Genomic DNA, 25,394 nt, shown 5'->3' with positions numbered 1-25,394 from the left:
GTGACGAACAAAGCCCCAGGGCCTTATGGAGTCCCAAACAGCGCAAACAGGCTAGCTATGCAGAGATGCCTAGACGAATGTCGTTTCCCTGAGAGATGGAAAAAGCAGAAGTTGGTACTCCTGCCGAAGGCCGGGAAGCCTCCGGGCGACCCGTCGGCGTACAGATCAATATGCCTGATCGACACGACGAGTAAATTGCTAGAGAGGATCATCCTCAATAGGGTCACCCCGTACGCAGAAGGTACGGATGGTCTGTCGAGCAACCAGTTTGGTTTTCGGAAGGGTAAGTCCACAGTGGACGCTATCAACTCAGTGCTAAAGACTGCAGTTGTAGCGATCCAAAGGAAAAGGCGAGGAAAGCTACTTCCAGAACCGTGTGCTGTTATACGAGACCGATTCCGGTCAGAAAAGCGTTCCTATTACCGCAGGAGTCCCGCAAGGGTCAATTATGGGCCCGGTACTATGGAACCTAATGTATGACGGGGCACTGAAGCTAAAGTTCCCTCCTGGTGTGAAGATCGTAGGCTTTGCCGACGATGTAACTCTAGAGGTTTACGGGGAGTCAATTCCCGAAGTAGAACTAACCTCGGCCTCGAACTCGCTCAACATCGTTAACAACCGTAAGTCGGCACAACATGCAGTTGTTCAAGTGGGAGACGTCGCGATCACTTCAAAGCGGAGTCTGAAGATTCTTGGGGTCATCATAGACGACAAGCTCACCTTCGGGAGCCATGTCGAATATGCGTGCAAGAAGGCTTCGACTGCTGTGGCGGCATTATCGAGGATGATGTCCAACAGCTCCAAGGTGTGCGCCAGTAGACGTAGGCTACTGGCAGGCGTTGCCGCATCTATTCTTAGGTACGGTGGCCCGTCTTGGGCGAAAGTACTGAGGGTAACCAGGTACCTACAGAAACTGGAGAGCACCTACTTGATGTGTCTCGGAGTGATATCTGCCTTCCGCACGGTATCGCACGACGCATCCTGTATGATAGCGAGCATGATGTCGGTCGGCTGGTCATTCGAGAAGACGAGGAGTGTTTTGAGCTACGTGGCACCAGAGGAGTCCGCGAGCGTTTCAGGGTGACTTCGGTTGCTAGATGGCAACGCGAGTGGGATAACTCCTCGAAAAGTAGGTGGACTCACCGGCGGATTCCTAACATATCAAGCTTGGTGGGGAGACTTCATGGGGAAGTTCACTTCCATCTGACACAATTTCTGTCAAGCCATGGCTGTTTCCGACAGTACCTCCACAGGTTTGGGCACGCAGAGGTCAACGTATGCCCTGAATGCTCAGGTGTTGACGAAACTGCAGAGCACATACTGTTCGTATGTCCTCGCTTCGACGCCGAAAGAAGAGCAATGCTAGAAGTCTGTGGCCGGGACACAACTCCGGATAACCTTATCCAGAGAATGTCAAACGGTGGAGAAGTGGAACGCAGTCTCGACTGCAACCACCCAGATTGCCTGTAGTCTGCAGAGAATCTGGCGCGCCGAGCAGCAATCGACAAGCATTAACTTGTGATTGACTAGCTAGAGCGAAAAGCGCCGAACGTGGAGAAGCATCCAAGTCAGTCTCACATGGTGTGAAAGAAGTGAGCACAAAAGTCAGACTCACATGGCATGTTTGAGGTGAGTTAGTCTCACATGGTACGAGGGAGGTGAGCATCCAAGTCAGACTCACATGGTATGCCAGAAGTGGGAACCTATGTAAAAAGTCCCACAAGAGATGCCAGAGCGAGAGTTAGGGTCGACTAGGGTGGAACTAGTCAGCGCGAACCGGTCGAAAGAGCGTTAGCGCGAGTATAAGCGTGGAGTGCCTAAGCGCGAACCAGGTGGTTGGGTGAGCATTAGGGTGGTTCAAAAAATCGATTTTGCTCCACAGTGCTCATCTGATTCTTTGCCATGTTCTGAGTGTCCTCTGAAAATTTGAGCTCTTTTGGATTAAAACTGATTTAGCACAAGCCGTTTCAAGTTTGCATGCAAATTAGTATGCACAGCAAATAGTTTTGAATATTCAACGACGTGTACAATTGCAGCTGAACCCATCAAACGAATTAACATTCAATATTCAATAAAATTTGACTGAATTTTACTAGAAAGCACCGTTTAAGTTTATTTTGATTTAACAGAACAGTAAGATCGATTGAATATTGCATTTATTTGCCTGCTCCAAATATGTGCATGAAAATACATTTAAAATCACAACATATTTTTATCTGTGTGGGGAAGTTTATTTTTTCATTATACTGTAACCCATTAACCCTTATGCGGCCGACGGGGTACCCGTGTTCCTTTTTCAAATTCAAGTGGTGATATTTCAATGAATTTTTATAGCTGAAAGCTGAAACTCGGTGACATCTAAGAACTCCATAAAATGTAGCATCTGTGAGAAAATCACGTTGATACAGTGAGGAGGGACGTGGGGAGGGGCATCTGATTTTTTTTACCACGTGGATGGCCGACAGGGTACCCGTGTTCCACTAAATTGATATTTTCATAACTTTAACAATTTTCAACCGATTTAGATAATTTTGACAGTTTTGGAAATAGAAACTCATATACTTTTTGCCCATAGTCAAGGTTTACAGCTTTTGTCCATGGTTATACAAGAAATCTTTGAAGTAAGGCTTGAGAGTCTACACACGTAACCGAAGGACTATCAACCAGTTTCTAATATATTACATGCTCATTGCGCTTCTTAGAATAGTCGGTGTTCACAGTATATATTCTGGGTCTCCAAAAACCCCTGGAGTAAGGCCTAAGTCATCCAAAAATCTCTGGAATAAGATCTTATGGTCTGCTAACGTAAATTTACACGATAGACCTTTGTCTATCGTGTAAATTCAAAACGAATTCACAGTATATGTTCCGGGTCATCCAATGACCTTTTCTTAAAACATGTTTGCATTCCAAGGAGTTCTTGTTGCTATCATTGATTCCAAGTAGTCTACAAACCCCATACAGGCAAGGTCTTCGGATCAATCTCCATAATGGAGGCAGTTAACGAAGAATAAACCAGCTGCCTGACCCCTTTTTGGTATATGTTTGTATTCAAAGTAGTTCTTGTTGTTGTCGTGGGCTCCAGGTAGTCTAGGAACTCCATAGAGTCAAGATCTGTGGATCAACCTCAGTAACGGAGGCAGTTATTGAAGAATAAACAAGCTGTGTGACCCCTCCTTGATATATATCTGTTTTTCATGTAGTTCTTGTTGTTGTCGTGAGTTCAAGGTAGTCTACGAACTCCATACAGTCAAGGTCTTCGGATCAATCTCCGTGATGGAGGCAGTTATCGAAGAATAAACCAGTTGCGTGACCCCTTTTTGGTATATGTTTGTATTCAAAGTAGTTCTTGTTGTTGTCGTGGGCTCCAGGTAGTCTACGAACTCCATAGAGTCAAGATCTGTTGATCAACCTCAGCAACGGAGGCAGTTATTGAAGAATAAACAAGTTGTGTGACTCCTTCTTGGTATTTGTTTGTATTCCAAGTAATTCTTGTTGTTGTCATTGGTTCCAGGTAGTCTACAAACTCCATAAATTCAAGGTCTGTGGATCAACCTCCGTAATGGAGGCGGTTAATGAAGAATAAACAAGCTGTGTGACCCCTTCTTGATATATATATATCTGTTTTTCATGAAGTTCTTGTTGTTGTCGTGAGTTCCAGGTAGTCTATGAATTCCACACAGTAAAGGTCTTCGAATCAATCTCCATAATGAGTTATCGAAGAATAAACAAGTTGTGTGACCCCTTCTTGGCATATGTTTGTATTCCAAGTAGTTCTGGTTGTTGTCGCGGGCTCTAGGTAATCTACGAACTTCATAGATTCAAGGTCGGTGGATCAACCTCCGTAATGGAGGTAGTTATTGAAGAATAAACATGTTTTGTGACCCTTCTTGACATATGTTTGTTTTTCATGCAGTTCTTGTTGTTGTCGTGAGTTCCGGATAGTCTACGAACTCCATACAGTCAAGGTCTTCGGAACAATCTCCGTAATGGAGGCAGTTATCGATGAATAAACAAGTTGTGACCCCTTTTTGGTATATGTGTGTATTCCAAGTAGTTCTTGTTGTTGTCGAAGACTCCAGGTAGTCTACGAACTCCATAGAGTCAAGGTCTGGGGATCGACCTCGGTAACGGAGGCAGCGTTTGAAGAATAAACAAGTTTTGTGACCCCTTCTTGATATATGTTTGTATTCCAAGTAGTTCTTGTTGTTGTCGTTGGCTCCAGGTAGTCTACAAACTCCATAGATTCAAGGTCGGTGGATCGATCTCCGTAATGGAGGCAGTTATTGAAAAATAAACAAGTTGTGTGACCCCTTCTTGGTATATGTTTGTTTTTCATGTAGTTCTTGTTGTTGTCGTGAGTTCCAGGTAGTCTACGAACTCCATACACTCAAGATATTTGGATCTATCTCCGTAACGGAGGCAGTTATCGAAGAATAAACAAGTTGCGCGACCCCTTCTTGGTATATGTGTGTATTCCAAGTAGTTCTTTTTGTTGTCGAGGACTCCAGGTAGTCTACGAACTCCATAGAGTCAAGGTCGGTGGATCAACCTCCGTAACGGATGCAGTTATTGAAGAACAACTGGGAGGGACGGAAGGTAGCGGTTTTCCTCCAATACCTTTTCCGAACTTAATCTATCACAACATGAGATAGCATATGCATAATCGAGTTTCAGACATAGTAATTAATTTCCACTCCGGGTGGCCCAATACCCGGAAAATAGGCAATTAACTTTGAATGTACTAAACTCGAAAAACGATCTCTCTTCGCTTATGTGGTCGGGTTGGGATCTGACGACCAACTGGTACAATCTCACACAACCCTACTTCATCGAGCGCCGTTGGTGATGAAGCAAGTGTGTAGGAGCCAGATAATACTAAATACTCATCCTACTTGGTTGGCATTATACAAAAACATATATGAGAGAGTTAGTTCTGAGAATATATTACGAGAGTTCGGCTACATGCCCGGTGCTGTGAATTTGGTTTCATCAGTACCCGCTAAGATGCGGAGGTCGACGAAGGTCCTTCGTAGCTTAGTAGGGAAAACACCTGTCTAGCGTACTGGTTTCGTGGGACCAAACCCCACCGAAGTTCTGTAGATCAATCTCCGTAATGGAGGCAGTTATCGAAGAATAAACAAGTTTTGTGACCCCATCTTGGTATATGTTTGTATTCCAAGTAGTTCTTGTTGTTGTCTTGAGCTCCAGGTAGTCTATGGAATAGAGTCAAGGTCAATGGATCAACCTCCTTAATGGAGGCACTTATTTAAAATAAACAAGTTGTGAGACCCCTTCTTGGTATATGTTTGTATTTTAAGTAGTTATTTTCATTGGCGTGGGCTCCGTAATGAAGGCAAGGCAAAATACGTAAATGGAATCCGTATTTTTTTTTGTCGAAGAGACTTACAAACTTATTAACAGGTACTCATAAATCATTCATAATAAGCTACAGGCAGTGAAAGTTATTTCATGAAAATCTTTCTTGTTTGCGGCAAATTGGGTCGAAAACGTGACAAAATCAGGTTAGGCAAAAATCAGGGTAGACAAAGTCGGAGAATGACAAAATGTTTACTTCAGTTATCGAATGCCGTTCGTTAACTGCAACGCACTCTAGACGTCAAACGGTTGTCAATCGACGTCAAATGCAAGAGAAGTGTGCAGCGCAATGCAGCTGTCATTGAGTCTGTCCTCGGTTTGAAGTTTAGCGGCTCGATAACTGTAAAACTGTTGCAACTATCGAATTGCAGTTAAATGACTTGCAGTTATCGAACGTACGATGTAGTTTTTGTTTTTGCCATGGTACTAGGTAGTCTATGAACTCCATATAGGAATGATCTGTAGATCAACCCACGAACGGAAGGCTATTGGTATATGTTTGCATTTCAAGTAGTACAAGTTGTTGTCATTAGCTCTGGGCAGTTATTGAAGAATAAACAAGATGTGAAGCCTCATCTTGATATATTAGCATTCCTAGTAGTTATTGTTGTCTTGTTGTTGTTGGTTCCAGGTAGTATACAAACTTCATTGATAGCACTAATATGAAGTTGTCTATGCTTTGGAAATGCAAAATGTTAATAAATTGGAACGATACAACTTCACGCCGAGAACGTGAGGGAAAAAACGGGCTAATATCGCAAAGATCATGTACCATATTAAAATTAGATTAAGGACACTCCTCACGGAATCCAAGTTTCAAAGTGCTCGCGTTTTCGGGGGCACACCAATCGATACGGAGGCGGCGCACAACTGTATTTTTTTGTTGATTTAGCTTTGCTGCGTCGCAGCATGCGTGAAATACACTGGATTTTATTTTTACACGATTTACACTTTCTTAATTTTTCACCCATCCTAAATGCTTGACGCATATTAATTACCATGTGATTTTTCTTTGAATTATTTAGGATTTTTTGAAACATGTTGCAAAGCTTTTGGTGGCAAATTGAAGTCACACGAATAAAAATACGAGTGAAAAAAAATCGTGTAAAAACAAAATCCTGTGTAATAAAAATGACAGTTGTGCGTTGCTTCCGTATCGAGTGGTGTGCCCCCGAAAACGCGAGCACTTTGAAACTTGGATTCCGTAAGGAGTGACCTTAAAGACCCTCTAGATATTCGTGTAAGCCTAGAAGTCTTACTCCATACATTTCTAGGATGACCATTAGCATATGCCATGAACGCATTTTATTCATGGGCCCCAAAGACATGTACCAAATTTAAGACAGGCTGATATATCTCTGGTGTAGATCCTAATGCCTTACTTCAGGGTTTTCTTTGATGACCATGAACATTTAAAATGGGTGCATTCTATTCTACGTACAATAAAAGGCATGTATAACTATTCAACCGGCCGAAAGAACTCTGGTTACGCGTGAAGTTCTTGATGATTGTTCAAGTGTTCTCTTGGATACCCATGAACATATGCAATGAAAGCGGTATATTCTATGTACCACAAAGGGCATATGCCACTTTTGAAACAATCCGAAAGGTATCTGGTTACGTGTGAAGATCCTGAGGCCTATTCTAGCATTTTCTTGGAAGACCATAAACATATGCAATGGACGTATTCTATTATATGTACCACAAAGGGCATGTACCACTTTTGAAACAAGCCAAAAGATCTCTGGGTACCCATGTAGATTTAAAGGCCTATTCCAGGGTTTTCTTGGATGACCATGAAACTATGTAATGGACGCAATCTATTCTATGTACCACAAAGGGCCTGCAACACTTTTGAAAAAATCTGAGAGATCTTTGGTTACGTGTGTAGATCTTAAGTCCTTTTCAGAGTTTCCTTGGATGACCATCAACATATGCAATGAAAACGCTCTTTTCTATGTACCACAAAGGGCATGCACCACTTTTGAAACAATCCAAAAGATCTCTGGTTACGCGTGTAGACCTGAAGGCCTTTTCCAGGGTTTTCTTGGATGACCATGAACATATGCAATAAAGGCGCCAGAGGACTTATCCGAGAGATTTCTTCGATAGCGCAGAACATATGTAGTGATCACATTTGATTTCAAGATGCGCAAAGAGCATGTACCACTTTTGAGACAAGTCCATAGACCCATGGTTACGAGTGTAGACCTTAAGGCCTTACTTCAGAAATTTCTTGGATAACTCGGAACATATACTGTGAACGCATTCTATGCTAAGTACCACGAAGAGCATGTACCGTATTTGAATTTGCATTATAGGCCTTTGGTAACGCGATAGATCTTTAGGCTTTACTCCAGAGATTTCTAGGAAGACTAAGACCTCATTTCAGGGATTTTTGCATTACCCGAAGCATATACTGTGAACACCTTCAATTCTAAGAAGCGCAAAGAGCTTGTAGCATATTTGAAACTGGTTGAATGGCCTTTGGTTACGCATGTAGACTCTTAAGCCTTACTTCAAAGATTTCTTGAATAACCATGGGCATAAGCTGTAAACATTGACAATTAGCAAAAGTATATGAGTTTCTGTTTCCAAAACTGTCAAAATTATCCAAATCGGTTGAAAATTGCTTAGAATTTTTTGTTTTGTACTTTATCAAAATTGTAAGGAATAGGCAATTTTTTTTTTTCCAATTTTCAAACAGTTTGTTGGCGTAGTCGGTTCAAAACTTTTTAGGATTCAGAAACTACTGTTCTTCTACTTTTCTCTAGTGATTGAAACTTATGTTTCTGTGATTTGTAGAGGAAGTTTGAAATCTATATAACACACGTGTAATTTCGTGTAAACATAAGTTTCAATCACTAGAGAAAAGTAGAAGAACAGTAGTTTCTGAATCCTAAAAAGTTTTGTGGGCCATTTTGCGCCGGAACAGGCTATTTGCTTTCTGAACACCCCTAGGAAAAACACCTTTTTCATTATAACTTTTAAGCTTTAAGAGATAGCGCTTCGCAATGTTCCACAAAACCGTGTAGTTTTGTTTGACAAATAACTTTGTAGAAGGTTGGAAAAGTCTTGGAAAAATAGAAAAAGTTATGATAAAAAATGTGATTTTAGGATCTTCCATTGAAAAAGTCACATATTTTTAAAGTATAATAGTTAGACATGGGGTGTCTTGGCAATATGGCTCAAAATACTATCCACAGCTTTCCTGAAGACACTATGTGTATATCTAGTCTTAATAAAAAGTCTTTTAGTTTTGCACTTAGTGTACGAGAAAGGCAAAAAAGGTGTCTTTTAAATGTCTACACATACACACATACACTCATACACACATATAGACATCAGCTCAGTTTATCGAATTTCTATATAACACTATGGGCTTATGGGCCACCATCAAATATTGGTTTTAAAAGGATCCTATAGCCTATACATAATCTTAGTGTACGAGTAAGGCCAAAACAAGAAAATTTAAAAATCTATATAACTCTGTTTGTAATTTCGTGTAAACACAAGCTTCAATCGCTAGGCAAGAGTCAACATACAGCAGCTTCAGAGAACTAAAAGTTGTCTGCGCCATTTTGCGCCAGACCAAGTTATACGATTCTCAAATACCCTAGAAAAACATATTTTCTCAAATAACTTATCAATTTTAAGAGATAGAGCTTGCAATGTTCTACAAAAACGTGTATTTTATTAGCCAAACAACTTTGTAGAAGGGTGTAAAAGTGCCTGAAACATATAAAAAAGTTATGCTCAAAAAACTGATTTTAGGGCCTTCCACGGTAAATGTCACATATCTAGTAAAGTATAAGTCACAGATACATGATTTTTGGCAAAGTGGCCTAAAATACCATCCGCTACAACTTTCTCGAAGACACTAGGCGCATATATATGGTTTAGGTGAAAAAGTAAAATTTTTATCTCACTTTAGGTGGATTAATCATTTCACAGATTTTCTCAAAAAAAGCCCTTTATGATATCTAACGTTTCCTCCAAACAAACTACAGCGAAAAAATCAACAGAAACGATGCTATTAAAAAAGCGCACGAAATCGACAAAAAGCAACACTGTGCACGGGTACCCTGTCGGCCATCCACGTGTGTTTTTTTTGTTGGCCGCATAAGGGTTAAGCGCAGGTTGAAAGAAAACCTACATAGCTAAAAGGAATACTCAACAGCTTTCACCCAACGAAAACCGCACGTTGATTAATCGCCCCAATAATTAGTAATCGATTTTAAGACAGGTTGCGAATCTTTAGTCATGATCGTTAAACTTCTTTGAGGGCATCACTGAAATGTGCAGTGCAACATAGTAGCCAGAATTTGCGTGTGCTATCTTTCGCGCCACGAGCAGCAATGTTGCCTGTTGATGAGTTACACAATTAGCTCCAGAAAACAACGGTATAGATTAAATTCGATTACTAATTATTGGAACGATCAATTAAGATGCGGTTTTCACTGAGTGAAAGCTGTTGAGTATTCCTTTTAGTTATATAGGTTTTCTTTTAACCTGCGCTTGATGGGGAAGCGTCATTAACAGTATAATGAAAAAATAAACTTCCTCATACTAATTTGCATGCAAACTTGAAACGGCTTGTGCTAAATTAGTTTTAATCCAAATGAGCTCAAATTTTCAGAGGACACTCATAACATGGTAAAGAATCAGATGAGCGCTGTGGAGCAAAATCAATTTTTTTAACCACCCTAGTGAGCATACAAGTTAATCTCACATGGTACATAAAAGGTCCAAGTCAGACTCACATGGTAAGATAGGGGTGAGCACACAAGTCAGACTCACAGGGCGTGATAGAGCGTGTAGGGAGAGCTAGAAGGTGTGATAGAGCGAGCACCAAAGTAAGACTCGCATGGGACGAGTGCCTGTGTGAGCGAGTACGTTAAGTACTGCCATCCTCCAGAAGTAGTGCTGGGAGGCATGTCCCTGGGGAAACGATGGCGGAGCCCAAGGGAGTTTAGTCGGTATTACCGGTACGGTCGAGTCCGACACTCCAGCACACATGGAAGAATTGTTAAAAAGGCCAGGAGCCAGGAGGAAATAATCTTTTATCTGTCTAATACGTTGACGCTATCATGTTATTTATAATTATCTCGATTTCAAAAAGTGAAAAAGATATTGTTTTTAAGTGATTGGAAGGAATTTGGATGAGTGAATATATCTTCTCAACTAAATATAAATTATTATGAATAATTCCATCTGGCATCACGTTGTCGTGGAACGTGCATATTTTTTTTGTTTACGTCTCATTTTCCACCGTCCCGAGAGAGAATAAGAGTAAGATGTTGAGAGATTGAGTGAAAATCGCTTATGCCGGGAATTAAATTCAAGTTTGCCGGAAAAGCATTCGTTGCGACTGAAATACGTGCTACACCTCGTTAATTTAAATCAAATAAAAGCTTTTTCAAACGACGTTTAGCAAGAATAGCTATTTTTTTAACAGAAGTCGCAATCATACGCATGTTAGGCCGGGAATGGGTAAGACACCCTATCTGGTACATGTACACCTCTGAATATTGAAAGAAATTTAATATATCTTTAAACCAATAATCCATCTCATTTTACTTCTTTTTGGTAATATTCAAGTTGTACTCTAAATATAAAATTTGCACAATTTATTTCCTCTAAATAAAAGAAGGGCACCCAATAAAGGTTTCACCATGGGTCGTACACTAATTACGTAAGCACTTATGGGGGGAGGAGGGTCGGCCATTTTCTTACGCTCCATATACATAAAAATTGATTTGTATGGGAAAAATCTAACATGGGGAGAGGGGGGCTGATAAACCCAGAAAAATGGCTTACGCAATTAGTGTACGGCCCCCCAAGGGCGCTGGGAGCTCACGCTGCGGACCTGCTAGCAAATTATTATCAACAATGTGGGATTTTCATATAATGTAAAGAAAAACATAATCCGCATTAAGTATTCAATAGAACAATTTTTATTTTAAATCACATGTTAGCTTGTCACACATGTACGATATTACAAGTAATACTTTTATTTTCAATCAATATTGAATTTCAAATGCAACCAACAACTGATACTATTTATTCTAACGCAACTATCGTGATTTTTTTTTATGTTTTTACTGTGGAACAAGAACAATTGAAACTGTTAAATAAAATGAATTTTGAATATTTTGATTACGAGCAATCGTAGGATCAAGTTATAAAAACTGTAGACTATCGAATTCATGTTGCATTCTTTTTGCTAGTTAAACATTACTAAATTTATGAACAAAAACAAAAACTTGAACTGAGCCGATATTTCTTTCCTTTCAGCTTTTCCCTTTTTTTCGGTTTTTTTATTAACTTAAGAAAAGTATGGCATGTTGCGCGTGTAGCACGGGTGGTGCCTTCGCGTTAGATCCCGCTCGCTCATGGTCGGTACCTTGGGTTTGTGCTCTGGTGCGATTGCGTTGCCCATCACGGACAAATGGTCTAGCGGTCCGGTGCCACCGTGCGGGCTCTCTAGCGACATCCGACGGTTAGCGTAAGCGTTATTTCTGCACAGAGTGAAGAAAATGGTGCGGTATTAGTTATGGGATAAGCAGAATTTTTTGTATGAAGTTCTTCTAAACGCACATGTTACAGCCAAAGAGTGCAACGCCAAGCGTGGGGCAAATTTTGATTAGATATCGAAGCAACACAGCAGAGCTGTGGTCCTCGATGAAACATGTAAAGCAAGCAATTACCCGTAGTCTAAGGATGGAGGTTCATGATAGCGCGGCTGGTGTGAGCTGGATGAGGTAAACTTGCCACCGCCACCATTTTGCAATGAGGGATGGAGTGATTGGATGGACATAGCACGTGACCTGCTACCACCGCCGCCACCGCGGGTTCCGCCGCCACCAGCAGCCGTCGTTGTCGTTGGTGGACCAGCGACTGTGGATGATGATTGTTGCTGCTGATGATGATAGGATGAGGAAGACGGATTATAGTGGTGAGAGGGGTACTGCTGCTGATCGTGCAATTGCTGATGCTGGTGGGAGAGCATATGGTACTTATTGGCAACGGTTCTAGTCGTAGCGGAAGCCATGACACTACATTCCATCGTCTGCTGGAAAAAAGGCCGCGATGAACGGGGAAATGTGAAAGAAAGGATGTTGTTTTGGGTTATGAATGATCATTATATGACAGTTATCATAGAAGACATAAACACGCAGCACATTATTATTCATTTTTTTTATAAAGCATAAATTATGAGATTAGGATTATGTAAGCGAGACATTGCTGGCACTATGGTACATCAAATTCTAGGTACAATTGTCTATACAGTCCGTATAAATGCGTTGCGTAAGTATTGGAGAAATACTACGAGGAATGCTGGGAATGATCAATGAAACTTTATTATTGTAGCATATATAAACTGTCTTCTTTGGTATTTAATAAATATACATCGAGAAGGTATTACATGTTGATCAAAAAATCCGTATTGTAAATAAGTTTTGAAAACAAGTTATTAGCAAATTAGTAATGATATTGTTTTTAACATTTTCTTAAAATGTGCAGCTGAATTAGGGTATACTACCCAGAAACCGGATACTAAAAACAGAAGTAGCAAAAGCGATTTTTGGTAGGGTGGCATTGTGCCGTTTGACAGGCGTTCCACCCTTCTGGTTGGTGCAAAGGGGAGACTTTAATATAGACAAACAGACGTAACATCAGAGAAATTACCATCGACCATGACTTCAAAAATCAATTTGAATTTAATTGATTGCACGTTTCACAAATAGATGCGCTAGCGTCGTAATTCTTCGAGTTTGACATTTCATTCCAGCGCCTTCTGGTGACAATGTCATACGAAATATTGTTTCGTGTAACATGCTCGCAAGATGGTGGCCCGAGCAGGAGAAATTAGCTCAATAACACCATATTCTGTTATTGACACCATACTCAGTTACGAACTAGCCCTGCATAAGAGGTAAAATACCAAAAAATAATACTATAAATTTATATGCAGAATACTTATGCCATAACATACTCAGTTATTAAATTGAATTTTAAAACCAAATGCATAATCAATTATTATTCGTTTGGTATTGAAATACCTAAGTATGTTATGCCTCAAGTATTTTGTATATACATTTTTGGTATTATTTTTTGGTATTTTACCTCTTATGCAAGGTTAGCTCATACCAATTTCTGTTATCGTGGTCGTCGCTCCTGCTCGGGGGTAGAAGGTTGGATGGATTTTTCAGAAAAATGTTTAAGCTATTAAGTTTGTTAGTCTATGCTTGAAAGATCTTTATACTGGGTGATAACCCACACTCTAAATAATCCTCATGTCATTATCACGTAATTGATCTGCTGGGAACAAACTTTGATCGTTACTTGACATTAGTAACATTCCTCTAAAATTCACGCCATAATTACTAAAAAATAGGTGATTATGACTGTTAGTTCATCGAAATTAATTTATTGGCTTTTTTCGGTGATAATTATACTACTCAAAGCGAAAGGGAGTAGATGAAAGTATTTAATGAAGATACAGATTCGATTGACACCGCAAGCGAGCGGCAAGTGTGAAATGAATAGAAACAGAAGATTAACAGAGGGCCATCTGAGAGAAGAAGCATTGTTGAAATCGCTGTTATTCTGCCTAACGTCCACCCAGGAACGGCTTGGATAGTGACGTGGTGATTACTGTACCAAGACAGGCAAAATAACAGCGATTTCAACCTGCTAAAGTGCTGTTCGGCAAGCGTAAACAGTTCTATTGATTCGTGGCATATTTTCAGAGATTCATATTGCGCTTTTTGCACTTTATAAGAGTCTTGCGAGATTTTTTTTCTCACAGTCATCTTTTTCTCACACTCAATACACTCAAAAAAGTTTGATTTTCCTTGTATAATATTTGTGTGTGAGTGCTCAATCTGAAAACAAATAGACGTCAAATCATGGCGGGAATCGATTTAGTGTACACGCTTACATGTGACTAACGAGTAATGGGTTATATTTGGGTAAATTTCAGTAACAAAAATCGATCAACCCGAAATGAGAGTGAGTGTGAGAAAAAGAAGTGGGCAAATCACAATCTACACATAACTCTTCAAATTGGTGAAATCGGCAATACAAGAGCGCATAACTCTCGCAAGCTCATACTTCGCCCAAATTGAATCTTATTCGAACTGTATTTCATCATTTTATCGCCAATTGGATTCTATAATAAAATTAGGAAAGCTTTTGATCACCGAATGACTTTATCGAAATTAATTTAGTATAATTATCACCGAAAAAAGCCAATAAATTAATTTCGATAAAGTCACGCGGTGATCAAAGGCTTTCCTAATTTTAGACTGTTAGTTCATGTACATAATTTCAATGAGTTTGTGTTAGTGCAGTTACAGCTTTGAAACTTTCGTAAAACTTGTGTTACGTGACTTTCACGTAAGAAAAAAAAATGGCGTCGAGTGCGGATTTATCAAATAACCTGTTGAAAGATTTGCAAATTCCTTAATCAAACAAACTTCCTTAATATATACCAAAGAGCAACTACAACTGCTTCTTACTCATCTACGATGTTCTGCGAGGCGTCGCACACTACCTGATATTCCAACACTCCTCCTTAGCGTACACGCCTCGCTACTGTCCTGGCTCTTCCTATGTTCCTAACACTGAGTCTATAGTCCTGATCTCCTCCTTGCCGAAATTTCTGGTCCAATTCCTCGTACAAATGGACCTCACACCGAAGTTTGTACGCTAACCTCTCTAGCACATACGTCTGTACAAGTAGCTTGAATCCAATGCTTTTACGACGTCTCTCGATGCTCTACCGACCAGCTCCTGTTTCGACCCGTAGCCCCTTCTGGACTCCTGCTGACCAGCCATCATCTTACCGAACGTTCCGATCTACTGATGAATTCCGTCCGGCGCTACACACGGCCGATCCATGATCCTGCTGTAACTTCTGTTACGTCAACGGTCGATCCATCCCACTAAGATGCAGATCCAGAATGGTGCTGGGCCCATAACCTGTTGGGCAAAGAAACACCCTCACGGTGTTAGTTATGGAGTAAGCATGCCGATCCATGATCCTGCTGCAACGTCAACTAAAATATCTTATGAACTATGATTCTGGAAAGTTGTCAAATTGAGATGTATTTTCGAGCCTCGTACATCTTTCGATTTATCGTAGAAATTCATCCATAATCAGCGGATTTAGGAAATTCAGCTTCAGCTATAGATAGGTTACGCGACTTCTTCTATCTAGTTATTCAGCAAGCATAAACATTAATTTCAGCCGATAATTTAGATTTTGATCATTATTTGTTTTTGAATTCAGGTAGGTTACAGCGTAACGAAGAGCTTTCTAAAAGAACAATGTAATGTTTTGAAGACAACTCAATTACATTCATAACACTTAGTTATGCTTGAAAAGTATCGTTCCCTATTCTGGTAACTGTTTTACTAAAACGGTTGACTTTTGATAATCCCGAAGAATAACCTCTAGCTGGGACCTCAATCAGATTTTTTTTGTACAGTGTAACATTGGAATATGAAAAGCTAGTCTGTAGCAAGTCACGATTTTTTTTCGAAAACTGTCTATCGATTGAAACCTGTTACTAGGCCGCTTGTTAACCTGCGTGAACACCTGGTTAGCTACAGCATCGCTTCACCTATGTCTTACGTATTGTAGAGCTCCATAATCCTCGGTTTTGGATGATGATCCTCTACTTATTCCGAACGTTTAACGCCCACCGGTATGTTTCCACCGCGTGCTGTCAACGTGTTTGCTGCCCTCCACGACGTCGCCAGCATCTCTTTTGAACATTGTTTTTTCCTATTCTTTCTATCGACATTCGCACTAGGTGAACAGCCCACTGAATTCTTCCGATTTGTTTACGAATCACAATATTTCCTTCTTTGTTCACTTGGAAGTAAGGTTTTATTCATACAGTGACCTGCATAATAAAAAGCCCACTTGCCGTTTTTCATACAAAATAATCAACTTTGGAGATCTAGATCTCGATTGCGTGTGAACCAATTTTGCTGAAAATTTGACCAGAGCTCAGATATAACTTGAATTTTACCACACCTAAGTTTCGACCATATTGATTCATAGGGTAAAAAATTATCGCGGTAATACCAAAACGATTTTTTTGGCAAAAAATTGATTTTATAATATTTTGATTTCTATAGGTTGTAAACTGATGACTTATTCAGCAAAAATGCATATTTTGGCAATACAAAAAAGTTTGCGGGGAGGAGGAGATCGGCCGGCTGAAAAACAACAAAGCCCCTGGAGTTGACCAACTACCAGGAGAGCTGTTTAAACACGGTGGTGAAGCACTGGCTAGAGCGTTGCATTGGGTGATTACCAAGGTTTGGGAGGATGAGGTTCTGCCGCAGGAGTGGACTAACACCAATTACAAGAGAGTTCGTGGGGCAGTACCAGGCGGGATTTATGGGTGAACGCTCTACCACAGACCAGGTGTTCGCCATACGTCAGGTATTGCAGAAATGCCGCGAATACAACGTGCCCACACATCATCTATTTATCGACTTCAAAGCCGCATATGATACAATCCATCGGGACCAGCTATGGCAGCTAATGCACGAAAACGGATTTCCGGATAAACTGATACGGTTGATCAAGGCGACGATGGATCGGGTGATGTGCGTAGTTCGAGTTTCAGGGGCATTCTCGAGTCCCTTCGAAACGCGTAGAGGGTTACGGCAAGGTGATGGTCTTTCGTGTCTGCTATTCAACATCGCTTTGGAGGGAGTAATACGGAGGGCATGGATTGAAACGAGTAGTACGATTTTCACGAAGTCCGTCCAGTTATTTGGTTTCGCCGACGACATTGATATCATGGCACGTAACTTTGAGAGGATGGAGGAAGCCTACATCAGACTGAAAAGCGAAGCTAAACGGATTGGACTAGTCATCAACACGTCGAAGACGAAGTACATGATAGGAAGAGGCTCAAGAGAGGTCAATGTAAGCCACCCACCACGAGTTTCTATCGGTGGTGACGAAATCGAGGTGGTTGAAGAATTCGTGTACTTGGGCTCACTGGTGACCGCCGATAACGATACCAGCAGAGAAATTCGGAGGCGCATAATGGCTGGAAATCGTACGTACTTTGGACTCCATAAGACGCTCCGATCGAATAGAGTTCGCCGCCGTACCAAACTGACTATCTACAAAACGCTTATAAGACCGGTAATTCTCTACGGACATAAGACCTGGACGATGCTCGTAGAGGACCAACGCGCACTGGGAGTTTTTGAAAGGAAAGTGTTGCGTACCATTTATGGTGGGGTGCAGATGGCGGACGGTACGTGGAGGAGGCGAATAAACCACGAGTTGCATTAGCTGTTGGGAGAACCATCCATCGTTCACACCGCGAAAATCGGAAGACTGCGGTGGGCCGGGCACGTAGCCAGAATGTCGGACAGTAATCCTGTGAAAATGGTTCTCGACAACGATCCGACGAGAACAAGAAGGCGAGGTGCACAGCGGGCAATGTGGATCGATCAGGTGGAGGAAGATTTGTGGACCCCCCCCCCGTAGACTGCGTGGTTGGCGAAGTGCAGCCATGGACCGAGCTGAATGGAGAAGACTTTTATGTGCAGCACAGGCCATTTTGTGTGAAAAACGGCTAGTGGGCTTTTATTATGCCGGTCACTGTAGCAAATTTCTTTACGTCTACATGTTAGATCAATCATCTAATGTAGTTACGTTATACCTGGATACCTGGTTAGCTACATCATCGATACACCTTTGCCAGGCGTTTTGTAGAGCTCCATAATCGTTGGTTTTGAGCGATGTTCCTCCAGTTTCCCCGAACGTTCAGGGTCCCCAGGTCCGATTGCACCGAGTGCAACCGGCGTGTTCGTGGCCTTCCACGAAGTCGCCGGCCTCTATCTGGTTCTCTATTGAATATTGTTTTCGCTATTCTTTTTTTCGACGTTTGCACTAAGTAACCAGCCCACTCAAGTCTGCCGTATTTCAAACGATTCACAATATTTTATTTTTTGTATACTTGATTGCATATATCATTATTCATACGTCGGCGCCACACACCATTTTCTAGTTTTCCTGCATCATGCCCGTAAAGGGCCACTTTGTAGAATCAGAGTTAATGTTGGGCCTATCCTAACATTAAGTTACTGGTTAAGCCTATCCTTGCCGTCTCTCTCTTGGCACGTGGCAGGCACTGGCACAGTCGTATGCCGCGCGTTACTGATAGTTGCGTAAAACCTCCGCATATCGTTTCTATCCATGTTCTCCTGCACTTCAGCTGTCACACTCTCTTCGTGTTGCCTTTTTTTCTGCGATGGATTCGTTTCACTTCTTTTTTTTTTCTTCCTGAGCAATGGAGGGGGAATCTGCTCAACATACATCCTGGGTTGTCCAGAAAGTGCGGGGTTAGGGGCCACCTCCAACAGCAAACGAGGGAGGCAGGACTGCATCCCCGACCCACTAAACCGTTTCCATTGCCGCCAAGCCCATCGTCCCTTCGGTACAACCAGAAAGTAATGCTTCAAAGGGGGGGGGGGGCAGTGCATAACGCCCCCTCGAGGTTAGCTGCGTGTCCTTGTAGCATCGAACATCGTGACTCGCTTTTTTAGAAGAACACCATGGTATCGTGCCAGCGCATTGCCGGCTTTCCAGGTGGCCATACCACGCCCTATGTCCTCGGAAGGTGGGAAGGGTCGACTTCGCGCCTGCTTCCTTCTGCACGACTTTTATGTGCAGCACAGGCCATTTTGTGTGAAAAACGGCTAGTGGGCTTTTTATTATGCCGGTCACTGTAGCAAATTTCTTTTACGTCTACATGTTAGATCAATCATCTAATGTAGTTACGTTATACCTGGATACCTGGTTAGCTACATCATCGATACACCTTTGCCAGGCGTTTTGTAGAGCTCCATAATCGTTGGTTTTGAGCGATGTTCCTCCAGTTTCCCCGAACGTTCAGGGTCCCCAGGTCCGATTGCACCGAGTGCAACCAGCGTGTTCGTGGCCTTCCACGAAGTCGCCGGCCTCTATCTGGTTCTCTATTGAATATTGTTTTCGCTATTCTTTTTTTCGACGTTTGCACTAAGTAACCAGCCCACTCAAGTCTGCCGTATTTCTAACGATTCACAATATTTTATTTTTGTATACTTGATTGCATATATCATTATTCATACGTCGGCGCCACACACCATTTTCTAGTTTTCCTGCATCATGCCCGTAAAGGGCCACTTTGTAGAATCAGAGTTAATGTTGGGCCTATCCTAACATTAAGTTACTGGTTAAGCCTATCCTTGCCGTCTCTCTCTTGGCACGTGGCAGGCACTGGCACAGTCGTATGCCGCGCGTTACTGATAGTTGCGTAAAACCTCCGCATATCGTTTCTATCCATGTTCTCCTGCACTTCAGCTGTCACACTCTCTTCGTGTTGCCTTTTTTTCTGCGATGGATTCGTTTCACTTCTTTTTTTTTCTCCTGAGCAATGGAGGGGGAATCTGCTCAACATGCATCCTGGGTTGTCCAGAAAGTGCGGAGTTAGGGGCCACCTCCAACAGCAAACGAGGGAGGCAGGACTGCATCCCCGACCCACTAAACCGTTTCCATTGCCGCCAAGCCCATCGTCCCTTCGGTACAACCAGAAAGTAATGCTTCAAAGGGGGGCAGTGCATAACGCCCCCTCGAGGTTAGCTGCGTGTCCTTGTAGCATCGAACATCGTGACTCGCTTTTTTAGAAGAACACCATGGTATCGTGCCAGCGCATTTCCGGCTTTCCAGGTGGCCATACCACGCCCTATGTCCTCGGAAGGTGGGAAGGGTCAACTTCGCGCCTGCTTCCTTCTGCAAATTGACCTCTCTGCGATGGGGCCTATTCGCCAGCACACAGAGGGAACTGCCGACGCAGTGCCTACGCCTGCCCCAGCCTTGACGAGGACCCCTTTCCGTCCTCGGGCTCGGAACCCGCCCGGTTGACCGACGCCGCGAAAGCGACGATACCATGTTGTTCTTCACGCGGCCACTTGTTCGATAAAAGGATCGAGTTCGACCACAGGGCACCGGTATGACCCATGAAGCCGACTCCGAACCCTTGGACCACCTCTTATTTGCGCCTGAACTAGCCATTCCTCGAGTCCACGCGCCACCTTCTGTGTAGCTCCGAGACGATTTGGACGATAGCCAATAAAACGGCGTTCCAGCCAACTTCATCTTTACACATCCTCCGGACTAGGTTGTCCGGGGTAGTGTCCAGACCACATGTGGCAAGCATGTGGTCACGCATTGTGCGAAAACGCGGGCACACGAACAACACGTGTTCCGCCGTTTCCTCTAAACCTGCGCACACCGGACACTCGGGTGAGGGAGACCTCCCATCAGTCATTAGCCCCACACGTTTGACACAGAACCGAAAAGTGCACTTGAGGCCCCGTGCAATCAATTTCCGCAGGTCGTGGTGCAGATCCGTCGGATCCAGGGATATAGCGTAGCTGTCAACCACTTATAGATGCACCGTAGTAAACATGGATCTGACAATTTTTAGAAATTCTGACAGTTTTGCCGTTTGAATTGCTGTCTCGAACTGGAATGTCTGTATTAATATTTTGCCACTTAATTTATAGGTTCTTTTCCTTTTTATTTAATATGGGACGCTCGATAAACTAGAAGCAAGCTACCATTATAGAGTTATGCTTCTGATGGATTGTTGATTAACATCAATCGATTTTTAATCGACGAGACGATCTGCACAATCTGTGGAGTAATGCGTTGGATCTTAGCGCTTATGTGCAATGTTCGAAGAAGGGAAAAGAGGATCAAGATACAGGCGCATATGGCTTTCTACTTAATATTCTATTTTGGTCAACTGCACGCATGTACATCACAGGGAAGGGACACTCGATGAAGCGAAAATTGCAAAATGTTAAGCAGTGTATAAATTCAAATTAAAGCACGTTGAAAACTTTTGCGCCATTTGAGCATGTTGCGTCAGTCTTAGTCTTAGATATAGTTGACAACATTTAGCTTCATACATCAATCAATCTACATCACATTCCACACAGTTCAACTTATCAAATTAGCCAATTTACCTAGAGTTCAATTCTTTTGTGTGCCGAGTGCACTCCGAAAAAAATCAATTTCACTTTTGTAGGACGGATTTCGTTTGTAGTAAACAAATCAAGCGTACCAACATAACATAACACTTTTTTTAAATACAGTTATAGTTTGCCAAATTGTTTACTTTGCGCTGCGTGTTCGAGAATTAACCGTGTCCAATACCTTGATCGCTTTCTTAGCATTCTGTCTTGCCGTAACGTTGTTTGTGGTGCCAACATTTGGAAGACGATAATCTTTGCCACCTGCTGAAAGTTAAAGTTAAATTAGGGTCAAATGCAGTTGAAATGTGGTTCACTGGCGATAAGAAACAATAGTCAATCAAACCTACCGGTTCCATCCGACCGGGACAGAGTTCGTTTGGGATTCAAACCTGTCGAGGGCGGCAATGCCGCCCGTGCTGTTCCTCGACTGCCGCCGTAGCTGTCATCATCATGAGCCCCGTAGTTGGAGTTACCGCCCCGGCCCGGAATGTGATGGGCATCTTCGATGTATTGCTTGCGATGGCCAGCATTGGCACTGGATTGGTAGCTACTGTCCGGACCGTTGGGATGACTGATACGCTTGTTACTGGCACTACCGCTGCCAATGGCCTGGTTACCGCTCGATGCATTTGATTGTTTGGGAAAGCTCAGCTTCATCTCGACATCAGGGGCCATATCAGGGTTGTAGTTACCGGCCACCGTCACCGTCCAGCCTGCGGAAGGAAAGAAACAAAAAGCAGGTGTTACTTGAAACTGCGGTCATTGTTGGGATCATTGTGTTTCTGGAGCTCAATTTTGTTTGAGATCTCATTTAGTATCACTACATTTTATTTTAATAATGTAGAATTCCATTGAAAAATTGAAAACAAATCCCTGTTTTCCATTGTTTATGAAAATATGTCAACTAACATAACTTACTATAGTATATGGTAAGTCCTCCAGATATTTCAGGGACATACACAACCAGCAGATATCTTAGCGTATTTGTGTATGAACTTAAACTTAACCAGCATTGTAAGAATATCTTAGGACTGAAATTGCTAGATTCTTATACAAATACAGTGACCTTAGAGTTTTGCAAAGGTTTCATACAGTACACGGTTAATTCGTATACCCACTCTCAGTTATGGCATTCTGGTGTTCCAAGCAAGGGTTAAATGGAAATAAGCAACACATCCACCACCTCTCCGGCGGTTAACAATACTTCTCTTTATGACCCCTCCCCTCAAGGCCTACGCTTCTGACTCTAGCAGTCATACGTTGTTTTCTTTCGAACCAAAAGAAGACGACTGACGACATCAAGCAGATCAACACACATTTGGAGAAGCGATTCTTGTTGGTGAAACCTACTTGTCTTCTAACTCCGTTTCCGGGTCGAATCATTATTAACAAATTAGATTTCATCTAATTTTTAGTTAGCAAATTTTAATGAATTATATAGGGGCCCTCATTAGCCATGCGGTAAGACGGGCGGCTACAAAGCAAGACCATACTGAAGGTAGCTGGGTTCGATTCCCGTTGCTGGTCTAGGCAATTTTCGGATTGGAAATTGTCCCGCTTTCCCTGGGCATAAAAGTATCATCGTGCTAGCCTTTTTTTATATATCTTGGCTGTGCAGTGCATATGCACAGCACATGTTTCGAAATAGACAAATTGATATAAAATTTTCGAAATAGAAGCCACGTGTCTTGGAGAGACTCGAACCCTCAACCTCCTACGCTTTAGGTAGGCATGATAATCCCTACACAACAAAACCACTTAAATGTCACGCAAGTTGGCGGCCATTACCGCTTGTGGAAAGCTTGATAGAACATACAAGCTTTCTCTAGTTGACGTTGCATATGACCTCAGACCTCACAAAACACATTGACTGGAATAAATATTTGGAGGCAATTGTCGACGGTGAACAGTTGGAAGACATGCATCCTCCGCGAATAGAGTATTATTTTGTATCCGAATTGATTCTTAGCGCTTTTCAGCGTTTCGTAATAGTTATCCAGTTCATGATAATTTATGCCGAATGTACCGGTCCGGGCGTTCTTCATACTCCGTATATCACCCTTGAGGACTAGTACAAAAATTACACGCGAGACCTCAATAAAGACACTGTGATCCGTAGGGAGAAGCCTGCGTAACGCTTCGTCGGTTAATGAGGATCGTGAAAGTTCTCCGCGTCGGATATTCCATTGTGCCAAGAACGTTTTTCAAGGTTCCGTTTCAGTGGACTGAATGCTTTGGGATACAACAACTAACAGTAGAAGTTATCAACCCTTTTTGATGATTGAATCCTCACTTGCTCTTGTTTCATGTAACAATTTTGCTCCTAAGATAGATAGATTCCAATCAAGTTCAATATACTCGAAAACGTTCCACACCTCGTGAAGGGGCGCTTTTGAAATTTTTTCAATTATTTCCTGGAAAAGAATTTTGTTATCGATATTTGGAGAAACATGAGAAACATAACCGTCCAAAAGCCTGAAAACCAGGGATCGATTATAATTTATATCGTCCCTCCGCCAAGCTATCGTATCCACAGAAGCTGTTGAAGAAGATGCATGTATGTCGGTTGGATCAAATAGTTTTGTTGTAAAATGAACAATTTGGGATTGGGGTAACACGAACAACCATCTTTTTTTTCCAAGTTCGTTTATTTGGTAGGCTCATGCGTGTATAACGTTTTACGGAGCCACGGTTCATTGTGATATGTAAATCGACATAATCTTATTATTAAATTAGTAAGAGAGGGACCCTCCTTAGCCGTGCGGTAAGACGCGCGGCTACAAAGCAAGACCATGCTGAGGGTGGCTGGGTTCGGATTGAAAATTGTCTCGACTTCCCTGGGCATTAGGTATCATCGTGTTAGCCCAGAAACTTGAGGAATTATAGAGAATAGTCACCGTCCAAGTTCGTTGTGTGTCCAATTTCTTTGCCAACTTTGAAGAGTACTCTGATGGACTAATGGGAAAAACTCGTTGCTCGAGAATTGTCTATCATAAACCTCACCTTCATGTGCACCCACCTTTGCCAGCGAATCTGCTTTCTCATTGCCGCAGATAGAGCAGTGAGAAGGGACCCAAACAAAGGTAATCTTGAATGATCTTTCGACCAAACCACGCATCTGCTCTCTTATGTTTGTAAGAAAGTAAGATGCGTGCTTAACAGTTTTCATCGACCGGAGTGCCTCGATAGAACTAAGACTATCCGAGAATATGAAATAATGGTCTACGGACTGATTGGAAATTATCCCCAAAGCGAAGTTAATTGCTGCCAGCTCAGCAACATAAACCGAGCACGGTTCCTGAGGTTTTCGGAAGATGGTTGAAGTTACATTGAAAACACCGAAGCCAGTGGATCCGTTAAAGCGAGAACCATCAGTGAAATATCTGTTGTTGCAATTGACATGTTCATATTTATCAGAAAAAAATGAGGGAATAGAAAGATTTCGAAGATGACCTGGTATGCCCTGAATGGCATGTTTCATGCAGATCGTATTCAATTGAGAAACTGTCATTGGTGAAGTCAACTCGAGGGAGAGTATAACATGGAAGACAAAGATCTGACGATATGTAGTTGAGATAAACTCTTAGGAATCTTGACCGATGAATCAGTTCAAGCATATTATCGAAGTTATGTAAGACAAGTGTGTTACTTGTTCCACATTTGATTAGTATTCCTAATGAGAGTTCCCAGTCCCGGTGCTTTAAGGTCACTCCTGACGGAATCCAAGTTCCAAAGTGCTCACGTTTTCGGGGGCACATCACTCGATTCAGAGGCGGCGCACAACTGTCATTTTTTTTTATTTAGCTTTGCTGCGTCGCAGCATGCGTGAAATAATAAAAATGACAGTTGTGCGTTGCTTCCGTATCGAGTGGTGTGCCCCCGAAAACGCAAGCACTTTTAAACTTGGATTCCTTAAAGTGACCTTAAAGGAGTGACTCCAGCAA

General features: G+C 42.1%; 1 protein-coding gene across 9 annotated transcripts in view; it reads right to left on the bottom strand.

Moving 5' to 3' along the window:
- Positions 1-11,313: 11,313 nt before the first annotated feature.
- Positions 11,314-25,394, bottom strand: part of LOC134221206 (uncharacterized) — a 275,521-nt gene continuing 261,440 nt past the window's right edge. For 6 of the 9 annotated variants that reach the window (XM_062700395.1, XM_062700401.1, XM_062700396.1 and 3 more), the window contains 4 exons: positions 21,798-22,163; positions 21,632-21,714; positions 12,090-12,454; positions 11,314-11,900 (listed from right to left, as the gene is read on the bottom strand). In XM_062700395.1, coding sequence (XP_062556379.1) covers positions 11,708-11,900; positions 12,090-12,454; positions 21,632-21,714; positions 21,798-22,163 — 1,007 coding nt within the window. In that variant the 3' untranslated portion in view covers positions 11,314-11,707. The remainder of the gene's footprint in view (positions 11,901-12,089; positions 12,455-21,631; positions 21,715-21,797; positions 22,164-25,394) is intronic. The other 3 variants (XM_062700398.1, XM_062700399.1, XM_062700400.1) reach the window with 3 other exon arrangements.

This window comes from Armigeres subalbatus, chromosome 3 (assembly GCF_024139115.2).
Source record: "Armigeres subalbatus isolate Guangzhou_Male chromosome 3, GZ_Asu_2, whole genome shotgun sequence".
Lineage (NCBI taxonomy): Eukaryota > Metazoa > Arthropoda > Insecta > Diptera > Culicidae > Armigeres > Armigeres subalbatus.
The sequence above is the reverse complement of the archived record's forward strand: the minus strand, read 5'-3'. Positions and strand labels throughout refer to the sequence as shown.